The 22,193-nt window shown below is 43.9% G+C and overlaps 2 protein-coding genes across 6 annotated transcripts in view; both read left to right on the top strand.

Annotated features, from left to right (window-relative positions):
* Positions 1 to 881: 881 nt before the first annotated feature.
* On the top strand, positions 882 to 13,476 carry LOC311252909 (protein NLRC3-like; the record flags this gene model as incomplete). 3 transcript variants are annotated; one of them, XM_084346548.1, is made up of 10 exons in its annotated part: positions 882 to 1,200; positions 1,500 to 1,638; positions 1,952 to 2,071; positions 2,594 to 2,829; positions 3,020 to 4,859; positions 5,918 to 6,091; positions 7,768 to 7,941; positions 10,820 to 10,993; positions 11,323 to 11,496; positions 12,628 to 13,476. In XM_084346548.1, the coding sequence occupies exons 2-10, from the start codon at positions 1,508 to 1,510 to the stop codon at positions 12,632 to 12,634; spliced, it is 3,030 nt and encodes a 1,009-aa protein (XP_084202674.1). In that variant the 5' UTR covers positions 882 to 1,200; positions 1,500 to 1,507. The 3 variants fall into 3 exon arrangements, with proteins under 3 accessions (XP_084202674.1, XP_084202673.1, XP_084202672.1); XM_084346547.1 differs by lacking the exon at positions 12,628 to 13,476 and adding an exon at positions 11,578 to 11,635; XM_084346546.1 differs by lacking the exon at positions 12,628 to 13,476 and having other exon boundaries at positions 11,323 to 11,548.
* Positions 13,477 to 16,515: 3,039 nt separating this feature from the next.
* Positions 16,516 to 22,193, top strand: part of ptprr (protein tyrosine phosphatase receptor type R) — a 28,548-nt gene continuing 22,870 nt past the window's right edge. Inside the window, exons 1-3 of one of the 3 annotated variants that reach the window (XM_084346150.1) lie at positions 16,516 to 16,791; positions 17,122 to 17,509; positions 21,036 to 21,367. In XM_084346150.1, coding sequence (XP_084202276.1) covers positions 17,437 to 17,509; positions 21,036 to 21,367 — 405 coding nt within the window. In that variant the 5' untranslated portion in view covers positions 16,516 to 16,791; positions 17,122 to 17,436. Of the gene's footprint in view, positions 16,792 to 16,916; positions 17,510 to 21,035; positions 21,368 to 22,193 lie in introns of those variants that run through there. The other 2 variants (XM_084346151.1, XM_084346149.1) reach the window with 2 other exon arrangements.

Here is a 22,193-nt window from a genome sequence, read left to right as displayed (position 1 = left end):
TAGTGGGATAAATGAACGAGGGCGGAGATGAAGCTTGGAAGGGATTTTAGGGACGAGGGACAAAATGAGGGAATGTTACAAGACTCATTATTTATCTGAAAGATAGATTTAATATGTAAGATATGATAATGTGTGTGTGTGTGTGTGTGTGTGTGTGTGTGTGTGTGTGTGTGTTTCCAAACACATGGAGGTAGGGTGATGAAATGAGAATGAATTATACAATGAACCGGTCTGTAATTGGCTGACAGTCCACACTTGATGATTCTTGGTGTACTGGTTTTTGATCTGGACCTGGTCTCTTGTGGTCTCGATGTCAAAAAGCAGTGAAATGGCCCTTTTTTTTTTTTGTCATTTCACAAATATAATAGAGGTTTTTCGGTGAACAGAAGATAAATGCTGCAGTAAATATAAATAAAAGTCAGGATTATCACAGCCTGTGACGTCTCCTGTCATACTGGAGTGTTGGTTTCTTGTGACTTTTAATACTGAGCCAGCAGAACCAGAACAAACAGGCAGGAAATAAGACTGAGACTCAGTTCACCAGCAGCAACGACAATAAGAGCAACATGCTGGAGGTTCAATGATCAAAGTTCAGGACTGTAAACCAGTTACAGACCGGTTCATTTCATCTCCCCATGTTCATGACGGGTTCCAGTCCATGAACTGGCCTGAACGTGACTGAACAGCGCCATCTACTGGTCAATAACAAGCTGTGAATCTGAGGCAAACTCCAGCGTCACCAGACTCCCTTAAGAAAGGCTCATTTTCTGGAGTCATCGCGTCAGGAGAAACTGTGTGAACTGTGTGAAATGCTGTGTACAACACATTCTGGACTGTTTGGACCTGCTTGTTAATTCGGCAAACGTTACACATGATTATAGTCTTTCTGTGATATCGTGTCGTCACTGAGATGTAGCTGTATATCTGCACAGAGACCCGATGACAAGAGGTCAGTCAGTCCCATGTGGAGACGCCTTTAATGCCGGTGTTAGTCATCTGTCTCCGCTCCTCAAGTCAGTCCCGGTTCCTTATTAGACCCACAAAGCTCAGAAGTCAGAACCCCGAGGAGCACCACTGATCATGTGACCCAGACTCATGAACAGGAAGGAGGCTGAAAGTGAAAGTGTTCAGTCCTCAGACTCCATTTTGAGAGAGAACAGACAGAAGAAGACGGAGCAGGAGAGCTAAAGTGTGAAGCAGGTGAGTTAAAACAACGTGTTTGTGATGTTACTGTGAGAGTGTGAGTCCGTTTGTCTCTGTGGACTGTAGAGGACACACATGTTAGAATAAAGTCAACACTTTGATTCTTCTGTGGACACAAAGTCCTGATAGGCTGAATAACACACATTCAAACTGCTGTAACTAAAGACGAGGAGCCCAGAGGGGAAGACCAGAACCCTGACCCGCTCTGTGGTGCTGTACACTGTGTGTGTGTGTGTGTGTGTGTGTGTGTGTGTGTGTGTGTGTTCTGAGCTCACAGTTCATGTTTCACCTCTCAGACCTGAAGATGAGTGTTTGTGTGGAGGAAGAGGAGGACCGAGCAGAGTCTCCAGGATCCATCTGTCCCTCTATGAAGAGTGACCGGTCCAAAGGTCAACCTCCAGACTTCAGTACTGAACCTGGACCATCAGACACAAAGTAAGACAGCTGATACTAACTCATTTATATGACTCATTTTTCAGTGATGATCACATGTTTGTTTAGTTGATTTTGTGTTCATGTCTTCAAATTTCCACTAAAATGTCTTTTGTGTCCATGTTGAAGACTCTTGACGCCTCATGTTCCTCTGTGTGTCTGCTATAAATCTGTAATCTGATCTAAGAGGACAAACAGAAACTTTAAACCTCCTTTTTATGGACAGCAGCAGCAGTTTGTGTATGTAGAGCTTCTTAAATCTCTTTATTGATGAAGGATTCATGTGATGTGAATAAAAACATGTTGGTGTTTGCAGAGTTCAGTCCAGCAGACAGAGAGCAGAGTCTCCAGGATCCATCTGTCCCTCTGTGAAGAGCGACCGGTCCAAAGGTTATCCTCCAGACTTCAGTACTGAACCTGGACCATCAGACACAAAGTAAGAGGACTGAGACGGACTCATTGAGTGTCTGCTGGTAATGTTTTGCTGTAGAGTAACATCAGGCTCCAGGACTGAAGACACACTAACAGAAACTCTTTGAAAGTCTCCTGAACACTAACATGTCTGAACTCAGTCAGATCCTGGAGGACACTAACACATCTCACCAGGATGAAATAGATTGGTGTCACCATGACGTGTTTTTGTAGGCTGACCCTGAAGTTAGCATCGCTCTGGCTCCCTCCACAAAGAGCCTGAGAGATGTTTGAGTTGGATTTTGGATTATTGCAGAAAATAATGTCTGTGACAAACACAAGTTTATGATACTGACACGTTTTGTTCTGAGAGATAATCTTCACACATCATTTTCACGACAGACTAAATGCTGAATTCAAGCTGAAAAGTATCGACACTTTGACTTTTCTCTGTGACCGTCTGAGCTTCTCAACAGTGTCGACCAGATCTTGATGTTTCTAACAACAATCATCAAATCATTGTAGTTATAAAGAAATGTGTTCACAGAGAGAGGAAGAGGAGTCGTGTCTCTTTGAAGAAGCAGCCCACCTGCTGTGTTCGGTGTCAGGACGTCCTGAAGGATCCGGTCTCTACCAGCTGTGGACACTGGTTCTGCAGACGCTGCATCACCTCAGACTGGGACCAGTCTGCTTCACCAGGAGACTCCTCCTGTCCCCAGTGTGGGAAAAGACCCAGAACAACAGCTGGACTGCAGAGAGCCGGTCTGACCAGAACTGAACAAGGTGAGACATTAGTGATGTCACACATTAACCAATCAGAAGGCAGTTTGTTCTCCGTATGCTCGGATGGAGATGGAGAACCATCAAACTGAGACACAACAAGAACCACCGACTTTAATGAAAGTGATGTTTTTTTAATTTGTAATGAAAATAATCATTGATGCTGATTGTCAACACATTTGTCTCTTTTCAGTGAATGTTGGTCTTCAGGAGGTTTTAGATGAACATAAGATCAGTCTGAGGAGGAGATGTGAACGTGTGACTGAAGGAAGTGATGGAACAGGAAGTGATGGACCAGGAAGTGATGGAACAGGAAGTGATGGAACAGGAAGTGGAACCCTCCTCAACAGGATCTACACTGAGCTCTACATCACAGAGGGACAGAGTGAAGAGGTTAATACCCAACATGAGGTGAGGCAGCTGGAGACAGTTTCCAAGATGGAGGTCCTCCATGACGATCCAATCAGGTGCTGCGACATCTTTAAAGCCTCACCTGACCAACAGAGACGCATCAGAGTGGTTCTGACCAACGGTGTCGCTGGAGTTGGAAAAACCTTCTCGGTGCAGAAGTTCACTCTGGACTGGGCCGAGGGCTCCGAAAACCAAGATGTCCGTCTGCTGGTTCTGCTCTCGTTCAGGGAGCTGAACCTGGTCAGAGATGAGCAGTTCAGTCTTCTCAGGCTGCTCCATGTTTTCCATCCAACATTACAGAAGGTGACAGCAGAGAAGCTCGCTGGCTGTAAACTTCTGTTCATCTTTGACGGCCTGGATGAAAGCAGACTTTCACTGGATTTCAAGAACCATGAGGTCGTGTCTGATGTCACACAGAAGTCATCAGTCAGCGCGCTGCTGACAAACCTCATCGAGGGGAAGCTGCTTCCCTCGGCTCTCGTCTGGATAACTTCCCGACCTGCAGCGGCCAATCAGATCCCTCCTTCACGTGTCGACAGGGTGACAGAAGTACGAGGCTTCACTGACGCCCAGAAGGAGGAGTACTTCAGGAGGAGGTTCAGTGATGAAGATCTGTCCAGCAGAATCATCTCACACATCAAGACCTCCAGGAGCCTCCACATCATGTGTCTGATCCCAGTCTTCTGCTGGATCACTGCTACAGTTCTGGAGCACATGTTGACTACAGACCAGAGAGGAGAGCTGCCCAAGACCCTGACTGACATGTACTCACACTTCCTGCTGGTTCAGACAAAGAGGAAGAAGCAGAAGTACGATGAGGGACGTGAGACGAGTCCACAGGAGCTGACGGAGGCTGACAGGGAAGTTCTTCTGAAGCTGGGGAGGCTGGCGTTTGAACATCTGGAGACAGGAAACATCATGTTCTACCAAGAAGACCTGGAGCGGTGTGGTCTTCATGTCACAGAGGCCTCGGTGTACTCAGGAGTTTGTACAGAGATCTTCAGAAGAGAGAGTGTGATCTTCCAGAAAACAGTCTACTGCTTTGTTCATCTGAGCGTTCAGGAGTTTCTGGCTGCAGTCTACATGTTCCACTGTCACACCAACAGGAACACAGAGGTGGTGGAGGACTTCCTGGGAGGTTGGAGGTATAACTGTTACTCATCCCTGGATGACTTCCTGAGGAGAGCCATGGAGAAATCCCTCGACAGTAAAAATGGCCACCTGGACCTGTTTGTTCGCTTCCTTCATGGCCTCTCTCTGAAGTCCAACCAGAGACTCTTAGGAGGCCTGCTGGGTCAGACAGACAACAGGCCAGAAATCATCCAGAGAGCCATGAAGAACCTGAAGGAGATGAACAGTGATAAGATCTCTCCTGACAGAAGCATCAACATCTTCCACTGTCTGATGGAGATGAACGACCACTCAGTCCATCAGGAGATCCAAGAGTTCCTGAAGTCAGAGAACAGATCTGAGTATCTCTCTGAGATCCACTGCTCAGCTCTGGCCTACATGCTGCAGATGTCAGAGGAGGTTCTGGATGAGTTGGACCTGGAGAAGTACAACACATCAGAACAGGGACGACTGAGACTGATTCCAGCTGTGAGGAACTGCAGAAAGTTTGTGTAAGTCCAGATGTGTTAAACATTATAAAGTGAGGTGAAGCTGAAGCCTTCAGTATTAAAGATCAACACTTTACACACATGAATAATATAAAAGCTCGACACTATACACGTTTACCAAAACAAGTATTAAACCTGCTGATTGAATCAATGATCATCACCGAGCTCAGAGTAGAAATGACATGAAGTCGTCTTGTTTCCAAAACATTCAGCTCCTAAAATGATGATAACACAATGTTTAGTTGTAATTCTTGTGTTTGTGCAGTGGGAGGCATTAAATGAATGAAATGGGAGATGAAAAGCAGCGACAGAATAAAATGCATCAAAGACTGAGACAATACACACAAACACATAACTGAGTAAATACATACGAGTGCAGTTACAACCTACAGTGACTTCACAGTTCACTGATCATCATGTGAACATGAAGCTGAACCAATATAAATCACAGCAGCCTGTAAACTAACATCTGACACGTTCACGTCTCACTTATTTCAACACTTTTGTCCTAAACTGTCATTTCTGCTTCATTATTTCCCTCAAGGACACTTCAACATGTGTTTCTGTTTATTTATGTGGCACTTTAAAAGCAGTGACATCAGTTTGTTGGACACAAATAAAACAGCACAACAATGAAAGAGTCACAAGAAAAGTACTACAGGGACAATTACAGATATAAATATAAAGACAGCAGCATGAAGAAAACGGACAAACACAAACATGTCAAACCAAAATCACACAAAGATGACATCATCACAATCAGCCGTTAAAAGCCGTTTTATACAGGTGTGTTTTGAGGGGATTTAAAATGGGGCACTGATTCAGCCCAGCTGATCTCCTCAGGCAGGTCAAAGTCTGGAGGCTCATGTGGAGCGGAGGAGCTCAAGTTTCAAACTACAAACCTTGTGATCAGTGACTGACCAGCTCAGCTGAACAACTGACCAGCTGAGCTACAGCTGCTCATGTTCATGTGCTTTGTGATGCAAAATGCATCGAGTCTGTTTTCAGAGTAAAGACTCAGATTTTATCACATTTAAATGTTTTATTATCTGTATTCACAGACTGACGAACCCTGAACTCTCAGAGACTCACTGTGAAGTCGTCGCCTCAGCTCTGAAGTCCAACCCCTCACACCTGAGAGAGCTGGACCTGAGTTACAACGACCTGCAGGATTCAGCAGTGAAGCGTCTGTGTGCTGCACTGGAGAGTCCAAACTGTCGACTGGAGACTCTGAAGTCAGTTCATGTGTTTTTTCTCTGTTTATATTAAATTTAAATCTAGAAAAGAAGTTTTACATTTCCTTCAGTTCACACACACACACACACACACACACACACACACACACACACACACACACACACTATACCTCCAGACCTGACTGAGATCAGCAGCATGTTATTAATCTGTGTTGATGTGAACAGGTGGGTGAATGTTGTGTTGACAGGATGATGTCACCATGACGATGATCCACAATAGGCAGGTGAAGCCACGCCCCCTCTGGTCGACCACCTGGGACCTGATTTCAGAAAAAATGACACAAATAATTTTCTGCTCTGGTTTGAATTGTGTCATGAATCTCACATATGATGTTTGTCAGTTTAAAAGAAACATTTTCTCCAGAAAGTCTCAGTTTGTCATCAAACTAATAAAATATAAGAGTGAAAATCTGTAATTATAAAGACGACACAGCCGACAGTGGTTAAGTGACGTCTGGTTTAACGCTGACTGAAACCTTGTAGAGTCGTCCTGAATATCAGCAGCTCACAGAACTGACCAACTCTCCTTTCACATAACTGCAGCTGTCAGTACGACCACACCTTCTTCTGTGTTGAGGCGGCGGCCATGTTGCTGCTGGTGACGTATGTTGAGTGAGACCAAGTAGTTCACTGAGCGCTTTAACACAAAACTACATGAGATTTGACTTTATTTACAACAAACAGACACTTTGTGACTGAAATAAGGTCCATGAGGTCCACCTGAAGGGGCGGGGCTTCCCCTCCCTATAGAGAGGTGTAGTCTGTAGTCCTACAGCCAGAAACCTGTTAGCATGTTAGCATGTTAGCACATCCTGTTACAGTCTGTGAGTCAGTTGAATGTGTCTTCAGTTAAATGTGTGAAATAAGGTGTGTGGTTACCACAGGCTGAACATATTTACACGTTTTGTTCTCCAACATAAAATCCATCATTAAATGTCCACAGTTTAATTATAAAGCTCTTCATGTGTTAAAAACTGTTAGCGGTTAGCGGCTAACAAGCGTCTGAATGAGACTACAGAGGTTGTCGGGGACATTAAACGTCCTCACAGCGAACACGGAGACTCATGTCCTCACTAGTCCGTCTTTACAGGCCCACTTTAGTTACACACTGTTCTAACTGGTGGGAATTAAACAGTGTTGGACTCAAATATCAACGTATGGTAGAGAAGATGTGAGGATGTGAGAGGAGGGGAGATTCCCCTTCACCTGAGCTGTGGGGAGTTGTCAGGGACAGAACAGGTCAGGAGTTCATATGAGGATGATAACAGGAAGGCAGCTAGGAGGACACTTATTGTCCAGTCAAACATCAGAGGGTCGCTGCCTTGGGGAAGGCATGGGTAACACCTGTCATACAGTCTGTAACCACTGTTCTGCTGTGTAGAAGTCAAGACCACCTGCAGACTGCAGAGAGCGCTGTGGCTCTTCTCTCCATGCTGCATGTGTTAAACACAAACTGTCTCCTGTGTTTATCTGATCGCCTCTTCTGATTGGTCCTTTTAGAGACCGCCCATCAAACTATTCAGAACCAACATGTCTGATAACAATCGGACCGCCCTTAATTAGGACACAGTGATGCTGAGCTGCACATTTAAACCTGAACACATCTGATTGGATCATAAATTGATTTTTATCTTCATCATTTATTCTTTATTCAGATTGTGGAGCTGCAGTTTGTCAGAGATCAGCTGTGCTTCTCTGGCCTCAGCTCTGAAGTCCAACCCCTCCCACCTGAGAGAGCTGGACCTGAGTAACAACGACCTGCAGGATTCAGCAGTGAAGCGTCTGTGTGCTGGACTGGAGAGTCCAAACTGTCGACTGGAGACTCTGAGGTCAGTTCATGTGTTTTTTCTCTGTTTATATTAAATTTAAATCTAGAACAGAAGTTTTAAATTTCCTTCAGTTCACTTGTTTTCTGGGTTTGTCTGAGCTCAGATCACAACACGCACACACACACATGCAAACACACACCAGAGATGTTCACAAGCTGTGGCGGACTGACACCAAAAACAGGCGCTGGCAATTTTGACAGAGAGAGGCCACGTTTGTCTTCTCAGGTCATCTGCAACCAACAGAAACAGAAACATTACACTGCCACAGAACATAATAGTATCGCTTAACCAGAACATGAAAAATAAATGTTTTACCTTTATGTAGTTACATTAGCAGGTTGCGCAATAATTCGCTTTTCTCTGCCACTCTATCAATCACATCATCCGAGTCCAGTCTCATGAGGATCTCCTTCTCTGTTGCCATCAACATGAAGGCTTCCAAATGTTCCTCTCGCATTCTGCTCCTGAGACGACTCTTGATGAACTTAAGTGTGGAGAAGCTTCTTTCACAAGCCACTTGTGTGCAGGACAAGGTCAACAAAAATGTGTAGGCCAACTGTATTTTGTGGTACGCATGTGAAAAAAACTTGAGCTGCTGGAGGAGGAAGTAGCAACTAGGCCTGTCACCATAACACATTTTGCTGGACGATAAATTGTCCTAGAAATTATTGCGATAAACGATAATATTGTTGCTTTGAGACCATTTTTCAACTAATATAATGATAATGGCATAATAATGCAAGTACACCCTTTCAAAGATCAATAAACCTTCATTTCTAAAGAATATTTAACATTGAACGTGAAGAAGACATTTTAAATATCCAAAGTAAATAAAGATGGAGGTTGTGTCCAGCCAAGATTCCTTACTGCAGCAACAATGTTAGCACCATTGTCTGTAGTGATGCGGAGGCGTGACGATGCACGTGATGATGATGACGTATGTGTTTTTTCCAAGGTGTTTCCCGTGTCCTCCTGTTAATCTAAACATGTACCAGCTGTCTGTTTATAATCTTATGATGCTGTTATAATGTGTTGTGATTGAGATCCTGACTCAACAAACATCCTGGAAAGTGACAAAGTTACATTTTTCTATAATTTACATAATTACATAATCGCCATCAGTAAACAGGACGCTGTCTGACCATTTCACTCGGGGAGTTCACGAAGTTCATTAAGTCTCAGTCGGGAGGGCTGACCGTCAGCCAACAGCAAACACTTGGTGAGTTAAAGTTTTCTGCCGGGGACAGACGCTGTTTTTCGGGCAGAGATGTGATGAAGAGTCGGCCGGACCGACAGGCTGACGGACACTTCTCCACCAATAACTGCGTTATTATTTTCCTCATAAGTTGCCAAAGACACGAGCAGTTACTACGTTACTGTTGTTTGGTCCTGTAACGTTGCTTTGTGGGACATTTATCTTTATTTTGTTGCGTGAAGGATCTGTACAGTTATCAGACACCAACACCATCAGACCGACACACCCTCGCTCCGCGCCGCCGGCTCGGTTCGCCGAGTCGTCCTTTACAGGAAAAATAAAAAACGTCATTATTGTTATTAAGTTTAGTATGCCTATTATTTGTCAGAGTCAACAGGCCGTTTGTTTGTTTGTTTGCTTCTTTCCCTCTTTTTGTGGCCGCCTTCAGCTCCGCTTTAGTTTTTATTATTATGCGCCTCGCGGCCGCATCACCAGGCAGCCGCAGTGGCATTTGCCCACATTGCCCAATGGCCAGTCGTCCCTGTTCACAAGTCATTTGTTGGAAGTCCAAGTCTCGTCTCGTCTCGTCTCTGTCCATCTGATCTGTCCCTGACACTGTATTGTTAAATCTTATGAATTCAAAGCATGTCCTGTCGCTACCATCCACACAGGACAGTGTCAACATCAGTTGTAGGATAATTTATGGGGTTCACTGCAACGCAGCCTGAAGAAACACAAATGAAGAACTCTGTTTCAGTTTCATGACTGTATTCTTCTACATTTTTGTATCTGCTCAAAGGAAACATGTTTGTCGGTGTTACTAACTGGCTGTAAAGCCCGACCTCATCATGCGTTACATTTTCAGTGTTCAAAGTTGGAGGAAAACATCTTTATTGAAAGTGAACACAATTTCATACCTGTGTTTTTCAACATTTTGGTGTAAGTGATTAAACTGACACGTGTTCTGGGGGAAACAGCTCTAAACTGATACTGCAGCGTTTCTATCATGTTTATTTTCTGAAATAAAATGTGGGCAGCCAAGAGCGGATGTGAACTTGTGACAGGAAAAATATCACGTATGCTTTAATGGAGCTCACTTAATTTAGTTTACATCCAGAACTTACATTGGGTCACGATTAGACATCGTACAGTCTAATCCTCTGCTACCTAACACATCCCTCCAGCCCTCAGACCTGCTGAAATATTAACCTGAGTCTGTCACATCATAAGTTCAACTATAAAGATGCAGTCTGCCTGTTCCCAGCATTAGCACAACACTTTGTGATGGTTAGCTTGTTGCCTGTGACGATATATGCTGAGTTTATTGTCTCCTTCACATCAGCAAGTGACCGACCTGTCTGGGTGCGTTTTAAGATGCCTGATGAAATTCAAGGTTGTATCATGTTTCCTGGTGCCACACATCCTGCATGTAGCTGTCCACCTGTTTCCACTGTGCACGAAGTTATTGTAACCAAAAGTAATGATAGAAGGCACAACTCCAGGAGGACTTGTTGTCGCCATGGTCAATGCACCTCCCGTCAAACTATTCAGAACCAACATGTCTGATAACAATCGGACCGCCCTTAATTAGGACACAGTGATGTTGAGCTGCACATTTAAACCTGAACACATCTGATTGGATCATAAATTGATTTTTATCTTCATCATTTATTCTTTATTCAGATTGATGAACTGCAGTTTGTCAGAGATCAGCTGTGCTTCTCTGGCCTCAGCTCTGAAGTCCAACCCCTCCCACCTGAGAGAGCTGGACCTGTGGGGAAACAACCTGCAGGATTCAGACGTGAAGCGTCTGTGTGCTGCACTGGAGAGTCCAAACTGTCGACTGGAGACTCTGAGGTCAGTTCATGTGTTTATTCTCTTTTTATATTAAATTTAAATCTAGAACAGTTTCACACACACACACACACACACACACACACACAGAGACAGACAGACAGACACTATAACTCCAGATCTGACTGAGATCAGCAGCATGTTATCTGATTGGCTCTTCTGATTGGTCCTTTTAGACACCGCCCATCAAACTATTCAGAACCAACATCGTCTGATAACAATCGGACCGCCCTTAATTAGGACACAGTGATGTTGAGCTGCACATTTAAACCTGAACACATCTGATTGGATCATAAATTGATTTTTATCTTCATCATTTATTCTTTATTCAGATTGATGAACTGCAGTTTGTCAGAGATCAGCTGTGCTTCTCTGGCCTCAGCTCTGAAGTCCAACCCCTCCCACCTGAGAGAGCTGGACCTGTGGGGAAACAAGCTGCAGGATTCAGACGTGAAGCTGCTGTCTGACCTGAAGGACAGTCCACACTGTCGACTGGAGACTCTGAGGTCAGTAGAGGGTTGGAGTCAGTCCACGCTGGTTTCAGCAGTATTGTACTGAACACAGTCAGTATCAAAGTAAAGATCCAGTATTTCCTGTTTTCCTCAGTGAAGCTGTGAGAGGAGAACGGTGACAGGCTTCATGATTGGACAGAAAGACAGAGAGAGAACAGTCAGCCAATCAGACGAGCCAGAAGCTTGTTGTGATCTGGTGTTGTGATCTGGTGTTGAGTTGATGTGAAGACGACTGTTGTTGTTGTGTTCATGTCTACAGGAAGTAAAGCTGGATCACAGCTGACAGCATCACAGGATGTGTAGAGACAGTCGTCCTCATTCATCAAACGTGATCTCTCTCAAACACTAAAGAACTGATCAGCTGATCTGTGTCACAGCTCTCAGGTCTACGGTGGCCCTGAAGGTCAAAACACAACAACATTTCACAAACATCAAAGTGTCCACAGGGACTCTGGTTCTGTCCAATTACAAACAAGAACGCTGTCCCACCTTTTCTGTAATGTGAGATGTTGATGTGTTTGGACCTTCAGGGCCACCGTACAGATCAGTCTGACTGAAGCCTGCAGATCACTGCTCTGATTTCAGAGAACCATCATTACATTTAGTAACCATGTGGTGTTTGTACAGAGCAGAAGCTGTGCTGAAGTCCAGTAACCACAGCTGATGTTGGACTGTCAGTCTGTGTGTGAACATGTAGGAGCTTTAACATCATATATTCATCTGTCCATCTGTCTTTTGTTTGCTCCACACATTTTACAACAGACTCCATATTTACATATTTGTAATGTTTCAAAGCAGATGAAATATTCAGGTGTGACTGAGACTCTGGTTTTTAACAGCAGTCAATCATCATCACAGTGTTTCTGCAGCGATGATGCGTTCAGGGACTCTCTGCACTTTATTTCACTGTGTACTTGAGTGAAACCTGCAGAGTAAACCTGTGAGCTTCACTCCAACACGTTAACATGAGAGCTGAAAGGAAGCTGGCTACGCTACACAGCCGCTCCACTTGTGGTCTGAACAGGACTGAAGTCCTGCTGGTCTTTATATCACTGACTGACAGCTGATGGAGGGAGTCTCTGTCAACACTCATGTATCTGCTGCTCTCTCTGCTTCTCTCATCAGGTGGTAGTCTTCTCAGTGGTGACAGGTGGAGGTGTTGAGAGGATCAGCTGTGTCCTGATGATCCAGAGAGGTTGAAGCAGCACCATCAGCTGGTGGGTGGAGAGGCTCTGACTGGGCCGTGTTACTGGGAGGTGGAGTGGAGAGGAGAGCTTCATCCAGCAGTGACTGACGGACCGATCACAACAAGTGGAGATGACTGTCAGTGCTGCAGTCTGAACTGCTCTGAGATCAGCTCCACTGTCACCAAGTCCAGCATCCAGCTCCATGTGTTGGGGCCACTTACTGCCCTCCCTACTGCCCCCTGGATGTAACAAGAACAGAAACAAATCCATCCAGTCCAAACAGACATTCAGAACCAGAACCAGAACGTGTTTATACTTTTCAAATATATATTTAATGAGCTATTTTCACACATTACAGTTAAACCTCAGTGTCTGTGTGTCACTTGTGTCGCCTGACGTTGTACTTGAGGGGAACGTTTTAGACGTGACAACAGTTTGATGGTCGTGTTTCCTGCAGCATCAGTGAACTCCAGTTTAACGTGCGACCCTGCTGGTTTACACATCACATGATCGACAAACACATGAAGTCAACCTGTGGCTCTTTCTCCCTCTGAGGTCAGTGTTGAAGCCGTTCTTCTCACCAGCGTTCATGTTGTGGAGCTGCTTCCTGCCAGCAGATGTCACCGTTTCCATCGTGTCGCCTCACTGAGGTTTAACTGAACGATGATGTGAACGATTTCTCTCTGACTGCATTTGGTACAAAATTAAATGTCATCATGAATGAGTTCAACTTGATTTAAAGATGCAATATGTAACATTTCTGCATTAAAATGTCTCAGAGCGACTCGACCTTTGTTCTTTATGTTGTTGAGTTGTGTTCTTACATTACAACAATGTTCAAACCAGAGAAATCCTCAAGTTTACTGAAGGTGATGGTGTGTTTTTAACACGTGAGCGCTTTATTCATCAACTGTTGGACATTTAATGATGTATTTTATGTGGTAGAGCAGAGCGTGTAGATGTCTTCAGCCTGTGGTAACCACACACCTTATTTCAGGCTTTTAACTGAAAACACATTCAACAACTCATCAACTTTGAGACGAGGGAAGCAGATGTGCACAAATGCAAACTGATTTCCAGGTTTTAGGACTCGTTACTTCACCACTCCATTAACAACTTCATGCTTTTAAAGTTAAACTGCATTAATTCAGTTGTGCCTCATAACTGAGTGTATTAACAGCCTGACAGATATGACGGCTGTCAGCGATGGAGGAAGTATTCAGATCCTTTACTCAAGTAAAAGTACTGATACAGCTCTGTAAAAACAAAAGACCCTCTTCAAAGTTAAAGTCCGGCACTGAAAATGTTGCCTCAGTGAAAGTATATCAGTTTAATCAGGAAATGTACTTAAAGTGTACAAAATAAAAGAAAAAATGTCCCCTGTGACTAAAAGGTGAAGCAGCAAATCTTCACATTTGTGGAGCTGAAAACCATCAAATGTTTTTATGATACAAATTAAAATAGTTGCTCATTCATTGTCTGTAAAGTGACTGTGATTAACTGACTCATTGTTTCAGGGACACATCTGCATACGTTGGGCTAGTTTGTGTGTGAAAATGTGACTTAAAGTACTTTAAAGGGGCAACACGTAGTTTTAGAGAAGAAACCCAAACTCACTGATTATTAATGAGTTAATAATACAAACTCAGAAATACGTATTTTCTCCATCAGTGAATAAACGAGCTGCTCTCAGAGGAAAATAAGGTCCCAGAACACTGTGAAGCTAGAGAGGTGGCAGGGTCCGCCACAGATACACACAGTGAAGCAGTATGAAGTGTGTTGTCCTTTAAGGTCAGTCTGTTGATTCAGTTTATTCAGTCATGAACACAAAGAGCAGGGGCGGACTTACCATTAGGCAAAACTAGGCGGTTGCCGAGGGCCCCACGTTCCTGAGGGCCCCATAAAAATCCTCATACACTTATGGTTAATACAGTTATTACTTATTTGCGCACATTAATTATGTTTTTGATTAAAATCCTCTCGCTAAAATGCAGCAGAATGCTAATCGTATTATGTGTGTGTCGGGCCCCCCCTTCAGTCTCCACTACATTGGATCAGTCCATCTTACTGCGCATGTGCAGAACGGATCCAGGAAGACAGCAGCAAAACGAAAACAAACGGCGCGAAGTGGCGAGAGAAGAAGAGGAGAGTAGAGAAGAGACAAGTAAAGAAAAGAGACAGATGAGAAGAAGCTGCCCCAGCCGAGCTGACAAGAGGAGAGAGAAGGAGGAAACAGAAAGCTGATCTCAAGTTACAGAAAGTGACTACTGTCCCTGAAGACATGTTTTGTAGTAAGAGCTAACAGAGAGGAAACTTTTCTATCTTGCTAGGTGTTGACGTAACTGTGTGTGTCTTCCTGTTTCCGTTAGTGTGACGAGCTGAAATCCATGCGGGATGATCATTGTATCATTGTATTCAAAATCATGTTGGGATCATGCAACTACACTGGCTGCATGAGATACACCTCTTGTTTTTACGTTTTACATCTCTAAATATTTTTTATTATTTTTTATTATTTTTTATATGTAAATATTAGCATGTTAGCTCAATAGCTTCCAGGTCATGTGATCAATGGACTCAGAATCATGTTGGGCTCATGTAACTACACTGGCTGCATGAGATACACCTCTTGTTTTTACATTTCACGTCTCTAATTATTTTTTATGAATTTTTATGATTTTTTTATTGATTTTTATATGTAAATATTAGCATGCTAGCTCAATAGCTTCCAGGTCATGTGATCAATTGACTCAAAATCATATTGGGATCATGTAACTACACTGGCTGCATGAGATACGCCTCTTGTTTTTACATTTTACATCTCTAAATATTTTTTATGAATTTTTATGAATTTTTATACGTAAATATTAGCATGCTAGCTCAATAGCTTCCGGGTCATGTGATCAATTGACTCAAAATCAGTGTGGGATCATGTAACTACACTGGCTGCATGAGATACACCTCTTGTTTTTACATTTCACGTCTCTAATTATTTTTTATGAATTTTTATGTGTAAATATTAGCATGCTAGCTCAATAGCTTCCAGGTCATGTGATCAATTGACTCAAAATCAGTGTGGGATCATGCAACTACACTGGCTGCATGAGATACACCTCTTGTTTTTACATTTCACGTCTCTAATTATTTTTTATGAATTTTTATGTGTAAATATTAGCATGCTAGCTCAATAGCTTCCAGGTCATGTGATCAATTGACTCAAAATCATATTGGGATCATGTAACTACACTGGCTGCATGAGATACGCCTCTTGTTTTTACATTTTACATCTATAAATATTTTTTAGGAATTTTTATGAATTTTTATACGTAAATATTAGCATGCTAGCTCAATAGCTTCCGGGTCATGTGATCAATTGACTCAAAATCAGTGTGGGATCATGTAACTACACTGGCTGCATGAGATACACCTCTTGTTTTTACATTTTACATATTTTCATATTTTTTTAATTAATTTTTATATGTAAATATTAGCATGCTAGCTCAATAGCTTCCAGGTCATGTGATCAATTGACTCAAAATCATGTTGGGATCATGTAACTACACTGGCTGCATGAGATACACCTCTTGTTTTTCAATTTACGTCTCTAAATGTTTTTTGTTAATTTTTAATATTTTTTATATGTAAATATTAGCATTTTAGCTCAATAGCTTCTCAATAGCTTTAAACACAGTATCTCTGCTTTAAATATCCCACATTTTTATTTTGAAAACAGGAAGTCGGTACACGCTGTAGCCGTCTTCTCCGTGTGTTTACTGTAAAGTCTGTAATACGGGTGCACATGAAACGCGTGAGCGGCTTCCTGTGAATGTCTGTCAGTGAAGTTGACAGTTTGGTAACATCACTTTTCAAATGTAACGTTAATCCATCAGACTTGTTATGAATGCGAACATTTTAATAGTCTACAGTCGCGATATTGACCTACTCGAGTTAGCTAATGCAAACATGTTACCTTTAGCATTGTGTTAAAAGCTAAATTAGCATTTAGCCATGCAGATGCTAATTAGATGTAACGCAACAGTTTGAGGCCTGACGTCATTAACTGAAGTGGACACGTGTTGGCAGCTGAACAGACATGTTGTGGGTCAGTATCGATGATTATTACTCAAATGTCCATTTGTTACAGCTGTTAATGTAGCTAGCTATAGCTGGTTGACGAAATCGCTAGCTAACTTTAGCTCTGAATGACGAATGAACCACGACATGGCTAACAACATTTATTTAAATTGAAACTTCAGTAAAAAAAAAAAGGGAAATCACATCCAACCAAGATAAATGTTCGATAAAAGGTAAACTAGTAGAAATCCTCCCTCATCAGTGGAGCTGAGGGTCAGTCCTCCTCTTCCTCTTCCTCTTCCTCTCCTCACCACGCCTCCTCTCCCTCACTTCCTCTCTGGCTCTTCTCCGTCAGCAGCCTCCACCTGAGCTCGTCTCACCGCACCTGTCCTCCCTGAAGCACATGGAAACAACCTCCCTCCCTCCGAGCTGCTGCAGCAGAGCGGCATCTCCTCCGCCAGCCAGGCCGCTGTAGGACACCGAAGGGCGGCGAAGGATCGTCGCAGGGGGTCGGTGTCGGAGCGGATCTCCGGAGCTCCGGCGGCGTCTCCTCCCTCGTGCTGCGGGTAGATGTGCGGACACACGCACCGTCTGCTGTCCCCGATGCACCGTCACAGCTGAGAGGAGCCGCAGGGGCCGAGTCGTTTCAGTTTGAGCCGCAGAAAGAGGAAGGATGAGCCACCGAGGAGCAGGAGGAGGATTTCTCACCATGCTCCTCGTCTTGTGTCTAATATGGACCCTCGCAGGTAAGCGTCTGCTGTCTGCTGCCTCAGCCCAGCACCAGCATCACATCATGGATCATCTCGTTATCCTGACGATTAGATTGTAATTCATGTCATTCACACTGTAAAAAATAACCAGACATGTAACAGCTGCTCATACATGTGCTGCTCGGATAAATGAACCTCTTCAGCTTTTTTATGGGAACATTTAAAGATATTTCATGAAATGTTTCATCCAGTAGTCTGAATCTGTCGTGTTTGCAGGGTGTCGATCATCAACATCCTCATGAGAAGCTCAGATCGTAACAACACGGTCGTCATTGTTAGTAAGGTCAAATCCTACAAGGAAACTCTCACATGAGTGTTGTTGGAGTGTTTAAGGAACATGGTTTATGCTGAAGTTATCGTGTACAGTTTGCAGAGAAACACCACAAAATATGCTGAATTTGCTCACTGTGGCGTACTGAGAAGATCCTACAGTGAAGATGTGGTGATACTCTGAAACTGCTGTTGGTCAGAGTCCCTCAGGTCCAAACATCAACATGGATTCAGTCTGAAACAATATGGAGTCGACAAAAACTGTGATCGCACTGAAGAGGCAGGAACAGACGGTGTTCAGATGGCTGAGAGTTTCAGACCAGTGCTACTGAACTGGAAATGTTATCAGACCATAATTATAAACTCTCTCCTTCCCTCATTCCTGATGATTATCTGACTCTGCAGCATAAAACGCTGATATCCTCTCTGCGACGTTTAATGTGACGTTTCCTGTGTGAACACCTGAAATTGAATTTGGGTCAGAGTTCACCAGCTGACCGAGGTCGGACAAAACTGGGGGCTTAATTGGTTTCCAGTTCCTCCACTGACCATCAGACGCCGGCTGCAGTCACTTGATTCTGGAGACGCGAACAGGTTAAAACAGGTTAAAACAGGTTAATCTCAGAAGAGACGGAGGAAAGTTTCTTGGTAATTGTCGCTACATATTGTTGTTCTGGTGCAGGAGAACAACATCCTGCAGAGAAAATTAAACAAACAATAACTTTAACATTACAAAGTAAGGAAACGGTCAGCTGGGTACGTAGTCACCAAGTGGTCGCTGTACCAACAAGCGTTATAAGACTCAGACTGGGTTACTGAAGGAAGGCAGATTATTTATTCATTGTTTAGTGTTGAAATGTAAAAGATGAGTTGCATCTGGATTTTTTTCAGCTGGCACTGATTACGTGCTTGTGATGGATGATACTGATAAGATGACTGATAATTTCACATTTTCATATTTTAGAAATAAGTTCACACCCTGTCGTTCCTTCAGGATATAAAAGGCTGAGATATATGTTGTAACGTTACTAAAAGCAGCTTGGCTTCATTTTATCGACTCGATATCTTGACTTTAATTTCACAGATGCAGATAAATGTCAGACGATTTAAATCTCACAGTCTGGAGTCTCTGTGTTCGCAGTGAAACTCGTTAGGTATATTTTTAAACACACATTCAAAGCTTATGATTTATTAATGTATCTTGTGTGTGTGTGTTGGGGAGTGTGTTTCCCCACAGTGTTACCGGGTCAGCCCTCTCCACCTCCACCTGTGATTGGCTAACAGCTCCCACAGAGGCGAGACGGGGCTGACTTGTCCATCCAATCAGAGCACAGCTCAGCTCAGCGTCGTCCATAGCAACCAGGACGCTGTCGGTAGGGAGAAAAGCAGCCGGAGGCAGAGAAGCTGTGTCAGCGCCACAGTTCATCCCAAACTGCTGTTTCCTCATGTTTGTGATTCAGCTCGGTAGAAAACACACATGTATTTTCTGAACTGGCTTTAAGCTCATTCACAGGCAACCGAAAAACAGGAAGCTCACAAGGAGCAGTCGGACAGATTTCCACAGCAGGTTTTTGGCAGAGACACGGCTCAGAAAAAAAAAAGAAACATTCCTGTCTTCAGGCTGGTAGACGGAGTCAGAGGACGCTGTCAGATATTTGTCTTTTGTGCCAGAGCGAACAGTCGACTCCAGCAGACGAGCAGACGAGCAGCCTGTCAGCGCAGACTGAAGCTGTCTGAGAAACCTCCAGCATCAGCTCTGCATCGAGCGTCGTTTAAATCACCCTCAGCTCAGAGACTTTTATTAGATTGGCTTTAGCGGTCCAGAAACACTGGAGATCTGTTGAGTGATGGTGAAAAGTGCAGTTTTTCAGCCCTGGATGTTGCAGCATGTTTTTTTTTTTTACCTCAGCGTGTCGCTTCTGATGAAAATGCCTCCCAGAAGCATTGTTTCATACAATATTAGCCAATATCTCAGTTTTAAACCGATCTAACGTCTGTTCTTCTGGTGAACTCAGTGTGTGTTAAATAAACCCTACAAATAACATAATTGGATTAAAACCAACAGGCAGACAAAGAGTGTAGTTTTATATCCTCCATAAAAGGTCTTCAGTGTTTGCAGAATCACAAAGGTACATATTGTTATTGATTAACGAAAAGGGAAGATTAGCCTCTTATCATCCTGCCGCCCACTGTAAATCAACACGTCTGGGCTGAGCTCCAGCTGCTGAACCTTCTGGTCTGTTGTCTTTAAATAGACGGGCCCATCTCGGGTCTGTATGTGAATGTAAAGCCGGATGCTGCTGCTTTTTTTTCTCTCCTCTCAGGATAAATAAAGACTGAGAATGAATTATGCAGCGTTCATGTTCATCATGCTTGGCTGCGTTCAGTCGGTGTGCAGGGGTTTCCTCTGTGCCCGCCTGCAGCCTGATGAAAGCCTCCGTCCTGACCAAAGATGCTGTGACAGCAGAGCAAGGCGGAGGCAGATGGGATCTCCTCATCTCTCATCTCTCTTACTGCCGTCTCTCTGGGAGTCCTGCTGCATATTTAACAGATAAGAGGACTGACTGCTGCTTCCTGTTCCTCACGTCTTTAAAGTCGTTCTGAAACGACTGTTAGATAAATCCCTGCTTGATGTCTGAAGCATGGTGAGGGTGGTGTCTCTCTCCACTGAACGCTTTGACAAACAGTCTTTTATCAAAGCTGCTGATGTTAGCAAGTCGGGCTAACTGAAGTGATGCTTATTTAGTTTGCTTGATATCATTTGATGACCCACATTTACACTTTTCTTGTCCCTATATTTAAACATTGGGGTCGTGAACATTGTGAGTGAGCAGGAGGCTGTTTTCAACCAACTCATGGTGCAAACAGTTACCATGTGGCAGCTGCAGCAATCGCTTTTAGTTTAGTACCGGACAAAAAGTGAGATTTGCTTTTGTGTGATTCCACTTAACTTCAGCAAACAGTTGTTGTTGGCACTGCTCCCCTTATCATTGAACATGTGTTCGTGCCATGCACGGTGCAACATTCACTTTCTGTCCACCGGCCACATGACTTTACCAGCATGTGGTTGATGCATGTGGTTGATGCATGATGTTGATTTTGTGCGGTAACTAACCAGGCCGGGGCTTAGCCAATGGTTGTCTCGTTCGGGAATAATTGGGAGGATTATAAAAAACAAAGAAAGCATTTGTCTGCCATCTTTATCTCACTTGATTTCATCTTCTCTCCTCAGAATCGTCCTCTGGTGATCTCGAGCTTCGTCTCTTCCCTTCTCGTCGCCCCAGTCGTCTCCCTCCACCTGTGCACCCCCAGCACGACTTGAACCCGGAGCACGATGTGGACAATCTTCCAGAGTCCCGTCCCCACCGCCTCCACCTCCATCACCTTCATCACCACCACCACCAGCACCCTGCCAGGCTGGATAAAGTGATGCCGGCCACCCTCCTGGAGTCTCGGTTTCGGCAGGAGCCCGGCGGACAGCGAACACTCAACCTGCTGGCACGACCGCATCACGAGGTGCACCCAGAGCACGCTGCGGTGTCTGCACGCCATCTGGTCACAGTGGTGAGTAATCTGATCCCACAGAAATTTCTCACGGATGCAGTTGGGAAATGTATTTGGCCCAATTTTGAGGACACAGTCTCTGTTGTGGTGATTGAAATGGACGTTTTTAATGAGGAGCGTCTGCGTGTGTTAGTTAGTTTTGGTGTTTGTGAGGTAATACTGTGCATGTGTTCCTTACAGACAGCTGTTTGTTGCACTGTGTCGTCGTCTTTATCATGGACGGAAATGTAAATGACAGATGTCTGGACATAAAACCAACCAGATCTGTTGATCACATCTGGATCAGTGAAGCTCGTCTAACAATGGCAGAGCTGAAGCAAAACATCTTAAATTGAATTTTTAATCGAATTATGGACTTTTAGTATCGTGAAGCCAGTGATGAGGAGTTAACAGTTGAAAGCTGTTTCTGCTGCAGTCGAACAGCGGCTGGTTAAGGTGTTGGGTGCATCATCAGACTCCTGTGCTCCCATCGAGCCTCTTTAACGTGATGGTTTGGTAGAAGGAGGTTGTGTTCTCCTCACAGAGGGTTCAGACGACCAGCGCTGAGGAGGTCAGAGCAGACAGACGGTATGAAATTTGACGGATGAGGAGTTGCAGACTCCTCTGTCGCCACGGCACTGGAGGAGAGATGCTGCACTCTCTGTTGCCATGGAAACACTGATCATGAGTGTGTGTGTGTGTGTGTGTGTGAGACCCACTTGCCTACACAATGGGTGGTTGCATAACTCTTTGATAAACAGCAGTGACCTTCAGAGTGACATTGAGACCAAAACAGACAGTGCAGGTTGATAATGAGACGCTCAGAAAGATTAAAATGGTGGACGGA

Source organism: Pagrus pagrus (assembly GCF_965226575.1).
Source record: "Pagrus pagrus genome assembly, chromosome: 23".
NCBI lineage: Eukaryota > Metazoa > Chordata > Actinopteri > Spariformes > Sparidae > Pagrus > Pagrus pagrus.
This window is presented reverse-complemented; position numbering and strand designations above follow the sequence as displayed.